General features: G+C 36.4%; 1 protein-coding gene across 1 annotated transcript; it reads left to right on the plus strand.

Annotated features, from left to right (window-relative positions):
• The first annotated feature begins 8,319 nt into the window (after window positions 1-8,319).
• On the plus strand, window positions 8,320-9,948 carry LOC120140026. The gene has a single exon (XM_039155091.1). The coding sequence runs from the start codon at window positions 8,320-8,322 to the stop codon at window positions 9,946-9,948; it is 1,629 nt and encodes a 542-aa protein (XP_039011022.1).
• The last annotated feature ends 3,968 nt before the right edge of the window (window positions 9,949-13,916 follow it).

Genomic DNA, 13,916 nt, shown 5'->3' on the forward strand with positions numbered 1-13,916 from the left:
AAAAGGATAGGTATGATGTATTTTTCATAAATACATTTTATCGAATTATAAATCATCATTAAAAGTGGCTGTTTGAAATTGCAGGACCAAAAGTATGTTGGTGTTGCTAGCAGACAACAACAAAAGTTTACGCACACGGCTGGATCGAAGAGATTTGCTTGTATAGCTAATGAGGAGGTATTATAGATTATTCATATAGTTATTTGTATTCCATGTACATACTAACTCAAACTAATTATATTATGGTACATTGTAGGAAAATACATCTGGTTCTAAAGTTGGTCGAATCCAACTCTTCGACATGACACATACAAAGAAGGATGACACTCCTATGACTACTGAAGCTGCAGAAATTATGGTACGTTTATTGGATACAGTTTTTGAATTATTTTTTATTGATATATGTAGCATGACATATTTATTTGAATTAATTATTTACTTTATTATTAGGAAAAATTGAAGGAGAAAAGGGTGAAGTATCAAGCTACGGCTTCGAGTCAAGGTCTTCTTAATGAGGATGACATTGAAAACCAAGTTGTTAATGACGTTTTGGGTCCTGAAAGATATGGTCGGGTGCGCTGTCAATGATCATTCGTTACTCCCACGAAATATTTTGGATCCAGTTCATCTCAGTACAAGTCATCACAGTCTCATTCTTCTCAATTAGAAGTTAGTCGTTTAAAACAAAAGTTGGCTGAGATGGATCAACAAATGGCTAACATGAAAGCCGAAAATGAAGCAAGTGAAGCAGAGAGAGCAGTAACGGAAGCACAGAGAGAGCAGTAACGGAAGCACAGAGAGAAGCAGCGGCAGTACAGAGAGAAGCAACATATCAGCAGAAATGTCAAGAATTTGAAAAACGACTCGATGCTATGATGCAGATGTTACAGAAAACGCAACCTCAGAATCCACCATCATAGTCTCATTTATGTTATCAACAGTCTGTTAATATTACTGAACCGTGTTTAACTGAATTGATATTACGTTAATGAAAACTTTTATTTATTATATTGGATTTGATGTTGCTTGTTATGGATATACAATTTGATGTTATTTTTTTTTTGATGAAATAAAGAGGGGAGCTAACACTCAATGTTCTTCTATCAAATTACAAGCACATGAGTCCTGTTGTAACAAGCTAAGTACTTCCAAAGGTGGAGAGTAGAAAACCGTATGATCCGAGCCTCTTGCTATGGCTAAATTGGCTAGTTTATCGGCCACCTTGTTTACATCCCGATTTATATGCCTCAAAGTAACCGTCCATTCCTGCTTTAATAACTCATTAACCCGGTCGAGCAAAGTAAAAACTGATCCTTTATTAGTCTTTCCTTTAAGCATCTGAATGACCTCCAAGCTGTCCGCTTCAACCATTATTTGTCTTTCGCCAAGATTCCACGCATGCGAGAGACCTTCATGTATTCCCCATAACTCCGCTTCAACGATAGAGCATATACCTAGTACTTTAGAGAAACCAAGAATCCATCCACCGTTCGAAGATCGAATAACGCCCCCACACGTAGCAAATCCATTTCCTAGTTTACGGGAGCCATCAGTATTTACCCTGCACCAATTAGTAGGAGGCGGAGTCCAATGATTAGGCATACTAATCCTTTGAAACGAATACGGATTCATTTGCAAATTTGTTTCAATTGCTCTCCTAGCCTCAAAACAAAGACGCCTACCTTGTGCTAATATCGACTCCTGTTCGATGTAATCCGGATCGAAAATTCTCCTATTACGATTCTTCCAAATCAACCAAAGTATCGAACTGAAAAGTAAGTCCCAGTCACAATCATCCGTGCATAGATTCCCGGATTAACAATATTAATCTGCAACCAATCTCGTATATCCCTGGACAGAAACTCATCTAATTTTTCAGCTTTAATTAACGTTATCCAAACAGTCAAGGCCGCATGGCATGTTCGAAATAAATGATCTATAGTCTCCCCCTGCTGTCCGCATACTCCACAACAGTTGCTTGATGTTAAGTGTCGTCTGACTCATTCCGTATTGGTTAATAAACGTTCATTAGCTACTAACCACAAAAAGACTTTAATCCGTTGCAGCCCTCTATATTTCGAGATCACCTTCCAAACTTTATGTGGACTAGTATCCGGAGTTCCCTGTCTCCTTTAATACGCTGATTTAACGGAAAAGCAGCGATCAACGGTCCATTTCCAGCCTAACGCATCGTTCCTATTGTCTTGTCGTGGTGGCATTATTGCTGCAAGCCGCTGTTGAATACTGTCTGGAGCTAAATTAGATATCAACTCTTATCGCCATTGACCATTAGTATCAACCATAGAGGCCACCGTCCTCCTTGGTAGTGCGAATCTCTCCACTTGATTATCTACAAGCATATATAAAGGCCCCATATCACTAAGCCAAGGATCCCCCCAAAAGTCCACCCTACACCCGTTACCAATATTCCAAACCAAACTCTGTCGTACCTCGCTCCACACGTGAGAGATTCCTTTCCAAACATGCGAGTTTCTCTTGCTGTCAATTAAATCGGGTAAATCATTCCTCCACCTATACTTGGATTGTAATACTTTAATCCATAGATGGTCGGAGTTTGTTGCCAATTTAAAAGCTAATTTCATAAGAAAAGCATCATTTTGATCGATTAGCTTCTTCATGCCAAGCCCACCATTGCTTATCGGTTTACAAACATTCTCCCAATTAACAAGAGATATGCCGTTTCTCGCCTCAGTCCGACCCCAGATAAAACCCCGAATTATTCGTTCTAAGTCATCACAAATCCCTTTCGGAAGCTTCATAGATTGCATTGAATAGAAAGGAATAGTCGATAATACTGCTTTAGCCAAAGTAATCTTCCCGGCCAAAGATAAAGATTTCGCCTTCCATCCTGTGAGTTTATCTCGGACTCTCGAAATTATGTGACTAAACGAAGATCTCGTAACCCGAGAGTGAAGCAGAGGTACTCCAAGATACTTACCCAAGTTTTGAACTTCCTGGAATCCAAATAAAGAGCTAATTGAACTCTTCAAACCCGAATCCACATTCTTAGAATAAAAAATAGTTGTTTTTTGCATGTTTATTTTCTGACCCGAGAACCTGCAGAAAAGATCCATAATGCTCCTTATTACAGAACATTGCTCAATAGACGCCTCAGCAAACATGACCAAATCATCCGCGAAAAATAGATGAGAAAGATCAGGACCACTACGGCACAGTCGGATAGGTTTCCACTGTCCATTCCTGACAGCTATAGAGATTGCATGAGCCAACCTCTCCATGCACATAACGAACAAATAAGGCGATAAAGGATCACCCTGTCGTAACCCCCTGGTTGGCTTAAAGGATTCAGACATAACACCATTCCAAAGTACCTGCGTCGAGACTGAAGAAACACATCTCATTATAAGTCTCCTAAGATTCTCTGGAATATGCAACTCTCTTAACGTGTCCTCAACAAATAACCACTCAAGGCGGTCATAGGCTTTCTCAAGATCGATCTTGATAACCATAAAACCAACCTTACCTTTCTTCAATCGCATGGAGTGAATTACCTCTTGCGCTATAATAACATTATCCATGATCGAACGTTCAGGAACAAAGCTTGTTTGGTTTTTCGATATCCAAAATTTCATAAAAGATTTCAGCCTATTCACAATTATCTTTGTAACAAGTTTGTATAACACAGAGCACAAGCTAATAGGTCGATATTGACTGAAGGATTCGGGAGCTTTAACTTTAGGAATAAGAACCACGAGTGTTCGATTGAAATCCTTATCGAACGCTTTTCCTGCAAAAATACTTTGAATCAACAGACATACGCTGGTGCTTACCGTATCCCAATTCCGCTGGAAAAAAATCGCATGTAGTCCATCTACTCCCGGAGCTTTTAACGGACTCATGCTAAATAAGACTTCACGGATCTCTTCATTAAGTAGCAGTCGTATGAGTCCGTTCAATTCAGAATTAGAAAGAACAGGAAAACATCCCTGAAACGGATACCCATAATCAACTTCATTACTACTAGTGAATAAATCCTTATAGAAATTCACTGCCATCGAGCAAAGAGTGGCCTACTCCGACACCCAGTTACCATTGATGTCCTTAAGTGCCCCCACATGATTACGCCTACGTCTCATCATCGTACAAGCGTGGAAATATTTAGTGTTTTTGTCACTATGAAGAACCCATTGAGTTCTCAATTTTTGCAGCCACAAACTCTCCTCTTGTTGAAGGACTTGTTCTAGTTCATACTCCAGCACGTGTTGCAAGTCCACCAAACGTTGTGAATATCGAGTAATAAGCGCTCTATCAATACCCCGTAACCGAGCCAATAGTTCGCGTTTTTTCCTCTATGTGCCCAAACACATTCAAATTCCATTCACTAGCTTTACTTTGGAAGGAATTGACGTTAGTTAGCGCATCCAAATCATTCCTCCAAACTTCCGACAAAAAATCCTTGAATTGAGGGTGATCCTGCCAAGCCGCAATAAAGCGAAATGGCCGAATCGACTGAAAACTCATGTTACTCTGAGGTTTTAGCACAAGAGGGCAATGGTCCGAACCCACTCTATCAAGATGTATCACCATCGTACCAGGAAAAATATTAGCCCAACAACTATTCATAAGGCAATGATCTAGACGTTTAAATAAATTACCTCTTCTCCACGTAAACTGTAGCCCTCGATAATCCACCTCAAATAATTTCATTTCAAAAACAAAATCAACGAACAATTGGCTCACCCCTGAACCACGACTTAAACCACCTTCCCTCTCGTCTAGCCGTAGAATGGAGTTGAAGTCACCCCCCAACAACCACGCTTCATTTTCACCTGGCATAAGTTCCGTGAGGTGCTTCCAAATAAGTTTTCGTTTCTCTACTTGTGGGCTAGCGTAAATAGCAGTAAAATACAACCATCTATTTTCATTATCTGACCAGCATATGCCATGAATAAATTGGTTTGAAATGGTTAAAATCTCCACGTCTAATCCGTCTTTCCAAAGAATCCAAATACCACCACTAAACCCATGAGCTTCAACTCTAAAAGAATTCTGAAATCCCAATCTCCGGATGACTTTATCAGCATTAATACCACTAATCCGAGTTTTCAACAACGCTACTAGATCAGGTCGACTCTCCCGACAGTGTTCCCGTAGATGACGTCTGAATTTAGGGCTTCCGACGCCCTGACAATTCCAAAAAAGAAAATTAACCATAAAGATATCTAAGTGAGAGAACCCCAATTATTGAGGGAGGTTCGGATTGACATTCTCCCTCTCGAGAGAAATGTCTTCTTCAAGTATTGTACTCAGAGTCTCCTTTGCATGCGAGAGTGTTTCCTCATGTTCGTTTTCACGTTGAACTGACGAGCCCTCATCATGCAGCGTAACCTTGTCATGTTTTGTATTAACCTTAACATTCTTCAGCCAATCTGTAAGCACTGCCGGGGAGAAACTAAAATCTTTGTTCTTCCTCACTTTAAGTCCTTTATTACCTTCCCCCACTTCTCTTCGACTACCCTTTCCCCGATTACTCCTCTTAATGATATTGTTCCTGCTATCATCCGAGATTGAAACCACTGAATGACTCCCACCAGCTGTAATATGTCGACTTTTCGTTACCTGCAGAATCGCGCCTTCCTCCATTGCTATCACACTTATCTGATTAAGAGCCCGACTATCCCCAACATCCTCTTTCCTGTTTGTATTTGTTCGCCTTCCAGGACTAGCCTCCAATGGTACACTATCCGTAACAACTTTCCCTTTCGCCTGATTCTCCATTCGAGAAGCGTAAACCTCACCATTCCTCTTGTTATGTTCTTCCGCTGGTGCATCCGAAACTACTGCAGTGACCTCTTCCTGACCATTATTTATCTCATTTAAAATACCAAACCGAGATCCTCTAGCTTCAACATTACTTCCTTTGGTGTTTTTCTCCACAACTTTCTTTGGTCTCCTTTTGCGAGTTTCAGCAATCATCCAAGGTCCAAACCCAGTGTCTTCGCTTCCTAACGAGTTATTTGGTACCACGCTAGGCTCGCCTGCTAAACCTTCATGTCTTGTGCTCCCTTCCACAGAACCACAGTTTTCCTTCGAATGCCCATACACTCCACATTGAAAACAAATTTGCTGCAAACCTTCATACTCGATTTTTTGCCAAAAGCCATCAATCTTAAGGCATGGAATTAGTGGCTTATTTAAATTCACCAATACCGCTAAGCGAGCAAAACGACCTCTCTCCCCCGAATTCGTGCTATAGTCAATTTTCACAACCTGACCAATAACCATAGCAATCCGACGAAATATCGCTTTGGAATAATATCTATAGGGAAGACCCGGTAATCTCACCCATACAATAACTTGTGATGGATGCTTTTCCAATGTGGAAAATGTACGACTCCATGGTTGAACCGTCAGATAGCTCCCGAATATTGTCCATGGTCCTTCCATCAAGACATGTACATAATCTTCTTCCCTCTCAAACTTCACTAGGAAATAGTCATTTTCTAGATCAATAAGTTGATACTGACCTTACAGTTGCCATAGAACGCCAATACGATTCAGCAATGTTTTATAACCAATGGCACGTCCGAGAAGCCGAACTATCACCGAACGTCGCATGCTATAGTCAATTCTATCGTGAACTTGGTCTGCAAAGTGGATCACCGGATACGGACCATTGTTGTCTACAATACATTCACCATCTAGGATCTCCACTTCGTCCATAGCTTTGAGCGAAACCACATCTACCGTCGTCTTCGAGTTGCCCATTACCGCGCTAGCATATGAAAGCTTTCCATGGTTCCATGCTATCTTATCATTGAAATCTGTATTCGACTGTGCCTCCAAATCAGCATGGTCTTCCTCCATACGGTCAACTTCTTCCTTATTACGAACTTTCTTCGTCGCGCGTTGATCTTCATCCATGAAGGGAGATCCCGACCTTTCCAACTGAGGAGATACCAATACTTCAGGTCCAATGAAATTACCATCAACGTTCCCATCGTTTTGAGAGACTGCTATGGCCACAGAGCTAGACGGCGGCTGAATGCCGTTGTTTTGTGGAATAGGATTAGGGGTTGCCATTTTATTTAGGAAAATATATTAATTCCTCCAAAAAACAATTTGATGTTATTGGTGTCATGCTTGTTGGATAATGGAACAGATTAAAAAAATAGATGTGGGGTAATCGAATAAAATATTAAAATTGTTTAAATTATGTGTTCTTTAGCGGCGTTTGTAGAAAAACGCCTCTAAATATAAAAAACAATACCGATGTTTGTAACAAAAAACACCACTATATACCATACCTTTTGCGGCATTTGCAACCTAAAAACCCCGCTATATAGCAGACCTTTTGCGGCATTTGTATCCGAAAAACGCCTCTATATACTTACGCATTTGCGGCGTTTGTTGGAAAAACGTCGGTAAACCTCAAACACCTATTGCGGCGTTTATGGTAAACGCCGCTAAATCTCAACACGCCGCTAAATCTCAACACCTATTGTGGCGTTTGTGGGGAAAACGCCGCTATATGTCATTCCCTATTGCGGCATTTTTTGTTATCAAACTCCACGAACTTTAGCAGTGTTATTTTTCCCGACGCTTTTGCGGCGTTTGTCATATCGTCGCAAGGTCTTTTTGTGGCGCTTAAAAACGCCGCTATAGGTAAAAAAGCGCCGCAAATGTATAGTTTTACTGTAGTGCATTAAGATCAATTGATGGGTTGGTAAATCGAATTTATTAATGTGACTGCATTTCAGTGTTTGCAATTTTATATGAGGACTAGTCTAGTTTTACCCATTCCCAAAACTGGAACAGAAAGTGAGTGATCCTGCTCATTTAGCCATAGTCCATGGTAAAACTTGGAGTGACCGAGTAATCTGATTCCAATAGGTATGCTAATATGTTTGTTTGTACTTTGAATTCCTAAAACTATGCGTGTTTTATTCCTCGGGGATAAGGTAATTAAATCTTTGACTTGGTTTTAGAAAATCAAACTTTTTTTTTAATTTGATTCGAGTCATAATTTTATAAATTTGACTCGAATATTTTTAAATAAAGTTTAAAGTATAAAATAAGATTTGAATAACTCAAAATTTTTAATAATTAGTTAATTAATTTTTAAGTTTGAGTTGAATCTATCAACTCTCCATGAGACATATATCACATAAAAAAATATAAAATATATATATAATTAAATTTAAATAAAAACTCGAATAATTTATTTTGACTCAATGCCAAATTTCATAAATTCAAGTATATTAAAAAATTCAAATTAAATTAAAATTATAAAATAATAATCGTCAATTTTACTTCAATCAACCCAATCGAATACTCATGCTGGTCCGCTTTTTCGCTTCACCCGCGTCCTATAACCTAATTTTCAACCTTTCTTCCTCAAACCAACGCTCTAAAACTTCTTCTGCCATTGTTTGTGAGGAGATGGGCCGAGATTGTTACTGGGGAAGTGGGACTAAAACTTCCAAGAGAAACACTCATCCCTCCGGTTGCTTCTCTGCTGTGTTTCACTTGTTTGATTTTCATCATTTTCTCTTCCCTGTAAGCCGCCAAAGTGTTGCTACTGCCACTGGCAGTGGCGGGGGTTGTGGTTGTTTCAAACCCCACGACTCCTTCCTCTCTCCACAAACCGCCGTCATTAATGGTGCAGAGGCGCCAAGGAACAGTTTGGAGTCTGAGGAGGAAGCATCATCATCTTCATTTAAATTGCAGAATTGGATTCGGATCAAAACAACAAGGCCAAACGCTGGAGCTGCAGATAATGAGACGTCTTCCCCAGGGACCAACACGCCTACACTGATTGCTAGGCTCATGGGACTTGATCTTCTTCCTCAAAAGGAAACCCCTTCGCCCTCTCTTTCTTCCACACCAAATTTCCGTCACAGGAAATCATTAGACGGTGACATCTGCGGCACTCGTTCATTGCCAGCGACTCCGAGAATATCGTCTGCAAGAAGGTCAGACGTGGATCACCACCATCACCACCGCCTGTCCCTTCAAATCAACAAAGAAAACATGAGCCCTATCGAAGACCTGGTCGTTTCCCGTCTCTCATCGTTGAAAAAGAAAGAGCTCAAGCATGAAGAAGAGAACAGAAGCCTAGCTAGGCTGATGGTGAAGCAGGTTAAACAAAAAAGTGTTGGCCGGAAAGTTGGTTCGGACATAACCAACACAGTTCGAAACAAAGAAGAGCTTGTTACCCGATTCAAATGCAAATCATCATCTTCATCCTCTCCTAAAGCTCGGGCTGATCAGCCAATTGATGAGCTTCACAAGCAGCAGCCACTCAAAGCCGCTAGCAGATGCAATGAAAAGTTCATTTCACGACTGAAAAGGCAAGAGGAGCCATTCGTTCGTCCTTCCACGGTCAACAGGTTTAACATTCCAGACAAGAAATGCAGGAAAACCACATTGTCAAACGAGCTAGATCGTGCAAAAATCCCTCAAAAACAGGTCATAGATGCTCAAAAACGGAAACTCAGCTCACAGTTATCTAGTTGTTCGAGCCAAATGTACAACAAACAAGAAGCGACGCACGTACAAACTGACCGAGACGACAGATATAACAGTGCTGCTACTGGTACTACCACCATCGTCGGTGATGAAGCAGAATACGAGTACATCGGTAGAATACTAAGACGCATAGGCTTAAACAAAAGTACCCCACTGTCCTCTTCCCGGTGTCGACTAACAGACGTATTGTGCTCCAAAATTACAACTTTTCCTCGAGCTGATTGTCGTGTTTTAGAAGACATTGATGGGTTAATTGAAAAAGATTTGGCAGAAATGAAGCACCAAAGTATAATGGCGTACGAGGAAGAAGGGGAAGGGATTGTGGTTGAGATAGAGGAGGGGATAATGGAGTCGCTGCTAGATACGGCGGTGGATTTTGGTGTACGGTTTCAGTTTGAGAATGAGAGAGGCAGGAAACACAGGGCACATGGGTGAAGCACGTGATGAGATGCTATTCGTTGGGACCATACACGTGGAACCGATGGCTGTTGTTGTGGTACCCGCGACTGTACTCGCTTTCTCATTGGTTGTTAAAAACACAGCTATGACAGGATTTATGTCCAATTTTCTTTTCCTTCATAATTTTGTACATAATTTTCACTAATGTATCGACTTTTTTATTTGCAAATTGGGGTGAGCCCGACGTGTAGCGCCTTAATTTAAGGTTATTTTACTATCAATCGGAAATATTATTAAATGGAATAATTTTTAAAATTGGTATAATCGAAATTATTATTAAGTTTGTAATTTTTTAATATTTTCGATTAATAATATGAGGTATTTTGTTATCGATTATCAACTTGAAATGTTATTCATACTAACCTAAAATTAATAAAAAAAATTGTTTCAACCTAAAAATATTATCTTTCTAAATTGGTTTCAACTTAATATTAAAGATATTTTAAATTACAACTTGAAATATTACCAAACACAACATTTTCGATTTACAACACAAAATGTTACCAAACGTATAACATTTTCAATTTACAACCTAAAATGTTATATATAATGATAATATTTTAGGTTGGAAATGATAAGTGTCTAACCTAAGAGAATAAGTTTTGATACTTACCAATCCAACCTAAAATGTTACCAATATATATAATATTTCAAGTTTGCTTAGTAAGTATCGAAACTCATAACATAAGTTTTGATACTTCTCGTGAAATATACTTAATCTAAAATGCTATATATTTGGTAACATTTTTTATTTGCAACATAAATTAATGTTTTGATATTTTTCGTGAAATATTAAGTTAAAAACCAACTTAAAAACTTATATAACATTTTAGGTTGTAATCGAAAATATTTTCAGTATATATAATATTTTAGGTTGATAACTGTTACCAGTAGAATTGATCACTCCGTTTTTAACCGTATTTTTAAATGTCACATAGCAGATTACCCTGAAAATAGACATAATATTAATAAAATATATTTAAACATTCGATTTAAATTAAAAATATCATAATAATTGATTAAATAATTACTCTAGCTCCTACTTTTTTTTAGAGCGTATTGCCCCCAACATGTCCTTAATCTTTTTTTTTCAAATACAATTTTGAATTTTATACATTAGAGACACAATCTTTGGTAGTTCAATTTTGGATCTTATATCGATATTTAACATATTAAACGATGAATAGAACATTTTTTTAAGTCTGGATTGATTATAAAAAGTATTTGTTCAAGATTTTTCTTATGACACTACGTATATTCTCCAAACATAACTCCAACTTAAAATATAAATGAAGAACAATATTCCTTTTAATCACCTTAACTCATTCGATAGATTCAACTCTTAATAGAAAACTTAAATATAGAGCAATCGCAAATTTTAAAAATGAAGCATTCCTTTCTTTTTCACTACTCAACCAAATAAAAGTGGTGAAAATTCATTTCCTTATCTTGAACACTATTAATTCAAACTTGTGTACTGTCTGTATTATTGGGTACGTTAGATTTGGGTCTTTGTCACGGAAGTTTGTGCTTGTAAAGTTCCCCAAAAGCAAAATTAAAGTAGAGATCGATGAAAGTAAAAAAGGGTTGACAAGACAATACAGGAAATATGGTATCTGTAGAGCTAAGCAGCTAAAGTTTCAACTTTCACAACCAAAAGCCTAATGAAATTGCAATCCAATCAAATCCCACTCAAATACTTTGAAATTTCCGACTAGTTATGTGATTGAAACCTAATAATTAAAAGTTGGAAAACGATAGAAATAAATGTAATTGAAAATATTATTAAAAATTGTAACTGTTAGGTAAAACTTCAAATGTTATATTTTTTTTATAGTAATTTTGATTGAACTTAAAATGTTTATTTTTTATAATATTTTCGGTTGTATTCGACTTAAAATGTTATGTTTTTTATAACATTTTTATCAACTTTTGGATCAATTTCTTTCTCTCACGACGATTGAATTTATCAAATATTTAAATTTAAAAATTAATTATTAAATATTTAAGTTTAAAATTGTAAGAAATAAGTATTTTATTTAAAAAGTTAAATTAATAAAAACTTTAAATATTATTATATTAAAAATTGGGGGAATAATTCCTTTCACCTAACAAATTGGCTCCATCCTTGTTGTCAATTATAAATTCAAAGTAGAAGGCGCGTGTCGAAAAACTTGATACTTCTTGATTGTTGTACGAGTGAATGTTTGATTTTGATGTTATTGATACTTCTTGATTTTTTGAATTTTATGAAATATAAATTGCAAAGTTATAAATATAAATGAGAATCACTCATTTTCTAAAATCTCATTCATAGCCATATTTTGATCAATCCTAACCGTAAATTGAAGCATCTTGGGAAATGGAGCAATAAAAAATTAGGTGATATCTTATTTCATTTAATTAATTAATGAATTATATATCAATAATTCAATAAAAGAAAAGAAAAACTTAATGTCGACCCAAAATATAAACGGAAGATGAGGTGAGAGCACATAAGAATATAATATTGAGAGATTCATTTATATATTCTAAGATTCCTTCTTGCCTACTCCTGACTCACACTGACTGCTTCACTCTACTTGCCTCTCAAATCTAAAATTAGAGAGAGAAATTTTTTAGATATATATTTCATTTGTTTATAATTAGCATTCATTTATATATGAATAAACATGATTAGAAGAAACAACTTCTAAGATTCTAGGCGAATTTATACAATTTTAAGGAGGGCAAAAACATATTTTTAGTAAAAAAAATATACAGAAAAATTAAAATATACGATAATTTTAAATTTTTAGGAGTGATTACTCTCACTGTTTACCCTGGGTCTATCCGTACACTTACACAATGTAAAACTCTTTTAATTTACATATATTTAAGACTATTGGATGAATAAAAATAAATAATCAAAATTAATTTAATTTTTTTAATAAATATATTCTTATTTTCTATTGTTAATATTAAATTTAAAGTTAGGATGGTTTGCATGATAATACAATCTGAATTATTATTATTATTATTATTTTGCCAAATGACCCGGTGCATGGCACATGCATCACATCATATCAGACATTACCCCCATTATATTAATTTATTGAAATAGTTAAAAGGAAAAAGAAACTAATATCAGTTGTGATCAGATAGATCATGTGATATGTTAGAATTCTACATGACAGATGTTGTGTTAGATAACTCATCCTTTCTTATTTACCACTTGCTCTTGGTAATGCTATAGTTGTCTCCCTCTATTTCCATGACATGTCTGGAATTTTCTCATTTGTTTTCTTTTTGAAATAAACATGGATGGAGAGATGTTAAAAGTTTTGAAAAATAAAATAAAATTATTCTATATCTTCTTTTATGATCTAATTCCATGATTTTAAATTTCTTAATTTTATAACTTTTTAAAAATTTGTATTTTTTTACATAAATTTTTTTGTTTATCTCACGGAAGGATAATGAACAGATATATGAGGAGGAAAAATAGATGGAGGATAGAGATAAACATTTTACTTGAATTTAACAAGTTTCAATCGACTAAAACAATTATGATTTTGAGATTATATCAATCCAAAAATCAGATTGACATAAGTAGTGAGAAAAACTCAAACATTTAAATCAACAAAAGCCCAGAGAGAGAAGAACTTAGCTTAAGTTATCATTATCCGATTATGATTTGAGATCAATATCAACTCGAAAATCTAAATCATCAAAAAAAAAAGAAAAGAACTCGATTTGATTTGACTCTCTATAAACGCAAATCTATCATCCAAAAGAAACATATTTTGAGAATCATTTGCTTTTTTGGACAACATATGGGTAGGGGGTGAGTATTCAATCTCGAGTAAAAAAAATCGAGTTTTACTCGCCCTTTATATGGGCCAAAAAACATATTTTATTTTAAGAATGTATACTTTAAAGCATGAATGACCGGAAGCGCGTGG

This window comes from Hibiscus syriacus, unplaced genomic scaffold, assembly GCF_006381635.1.
Source record: "Hibiscus syriacus cultivar Baekdansim isolate YM2019G1 unplaced genomic scaffold, ASM638163v2 tig00110777_pilon, whole genome shotgun sequence".
NCBI lineage: Eukaryota > Viridiplantae > Streptophyta > Magnoliopsida > Malvales > Malvaceae > Hibiscus > Hibiscus syriacus.

What these genes read in the sequence shown, in the direction of transcription:
- LOC120140026 (XM_039155091.1), top strand. Translation starts at nt 8,320, where the DNA reads ATGCTGGTCCGCTTTTTCGCTTCACCCGCGTCCTATAACCTAATTTTC.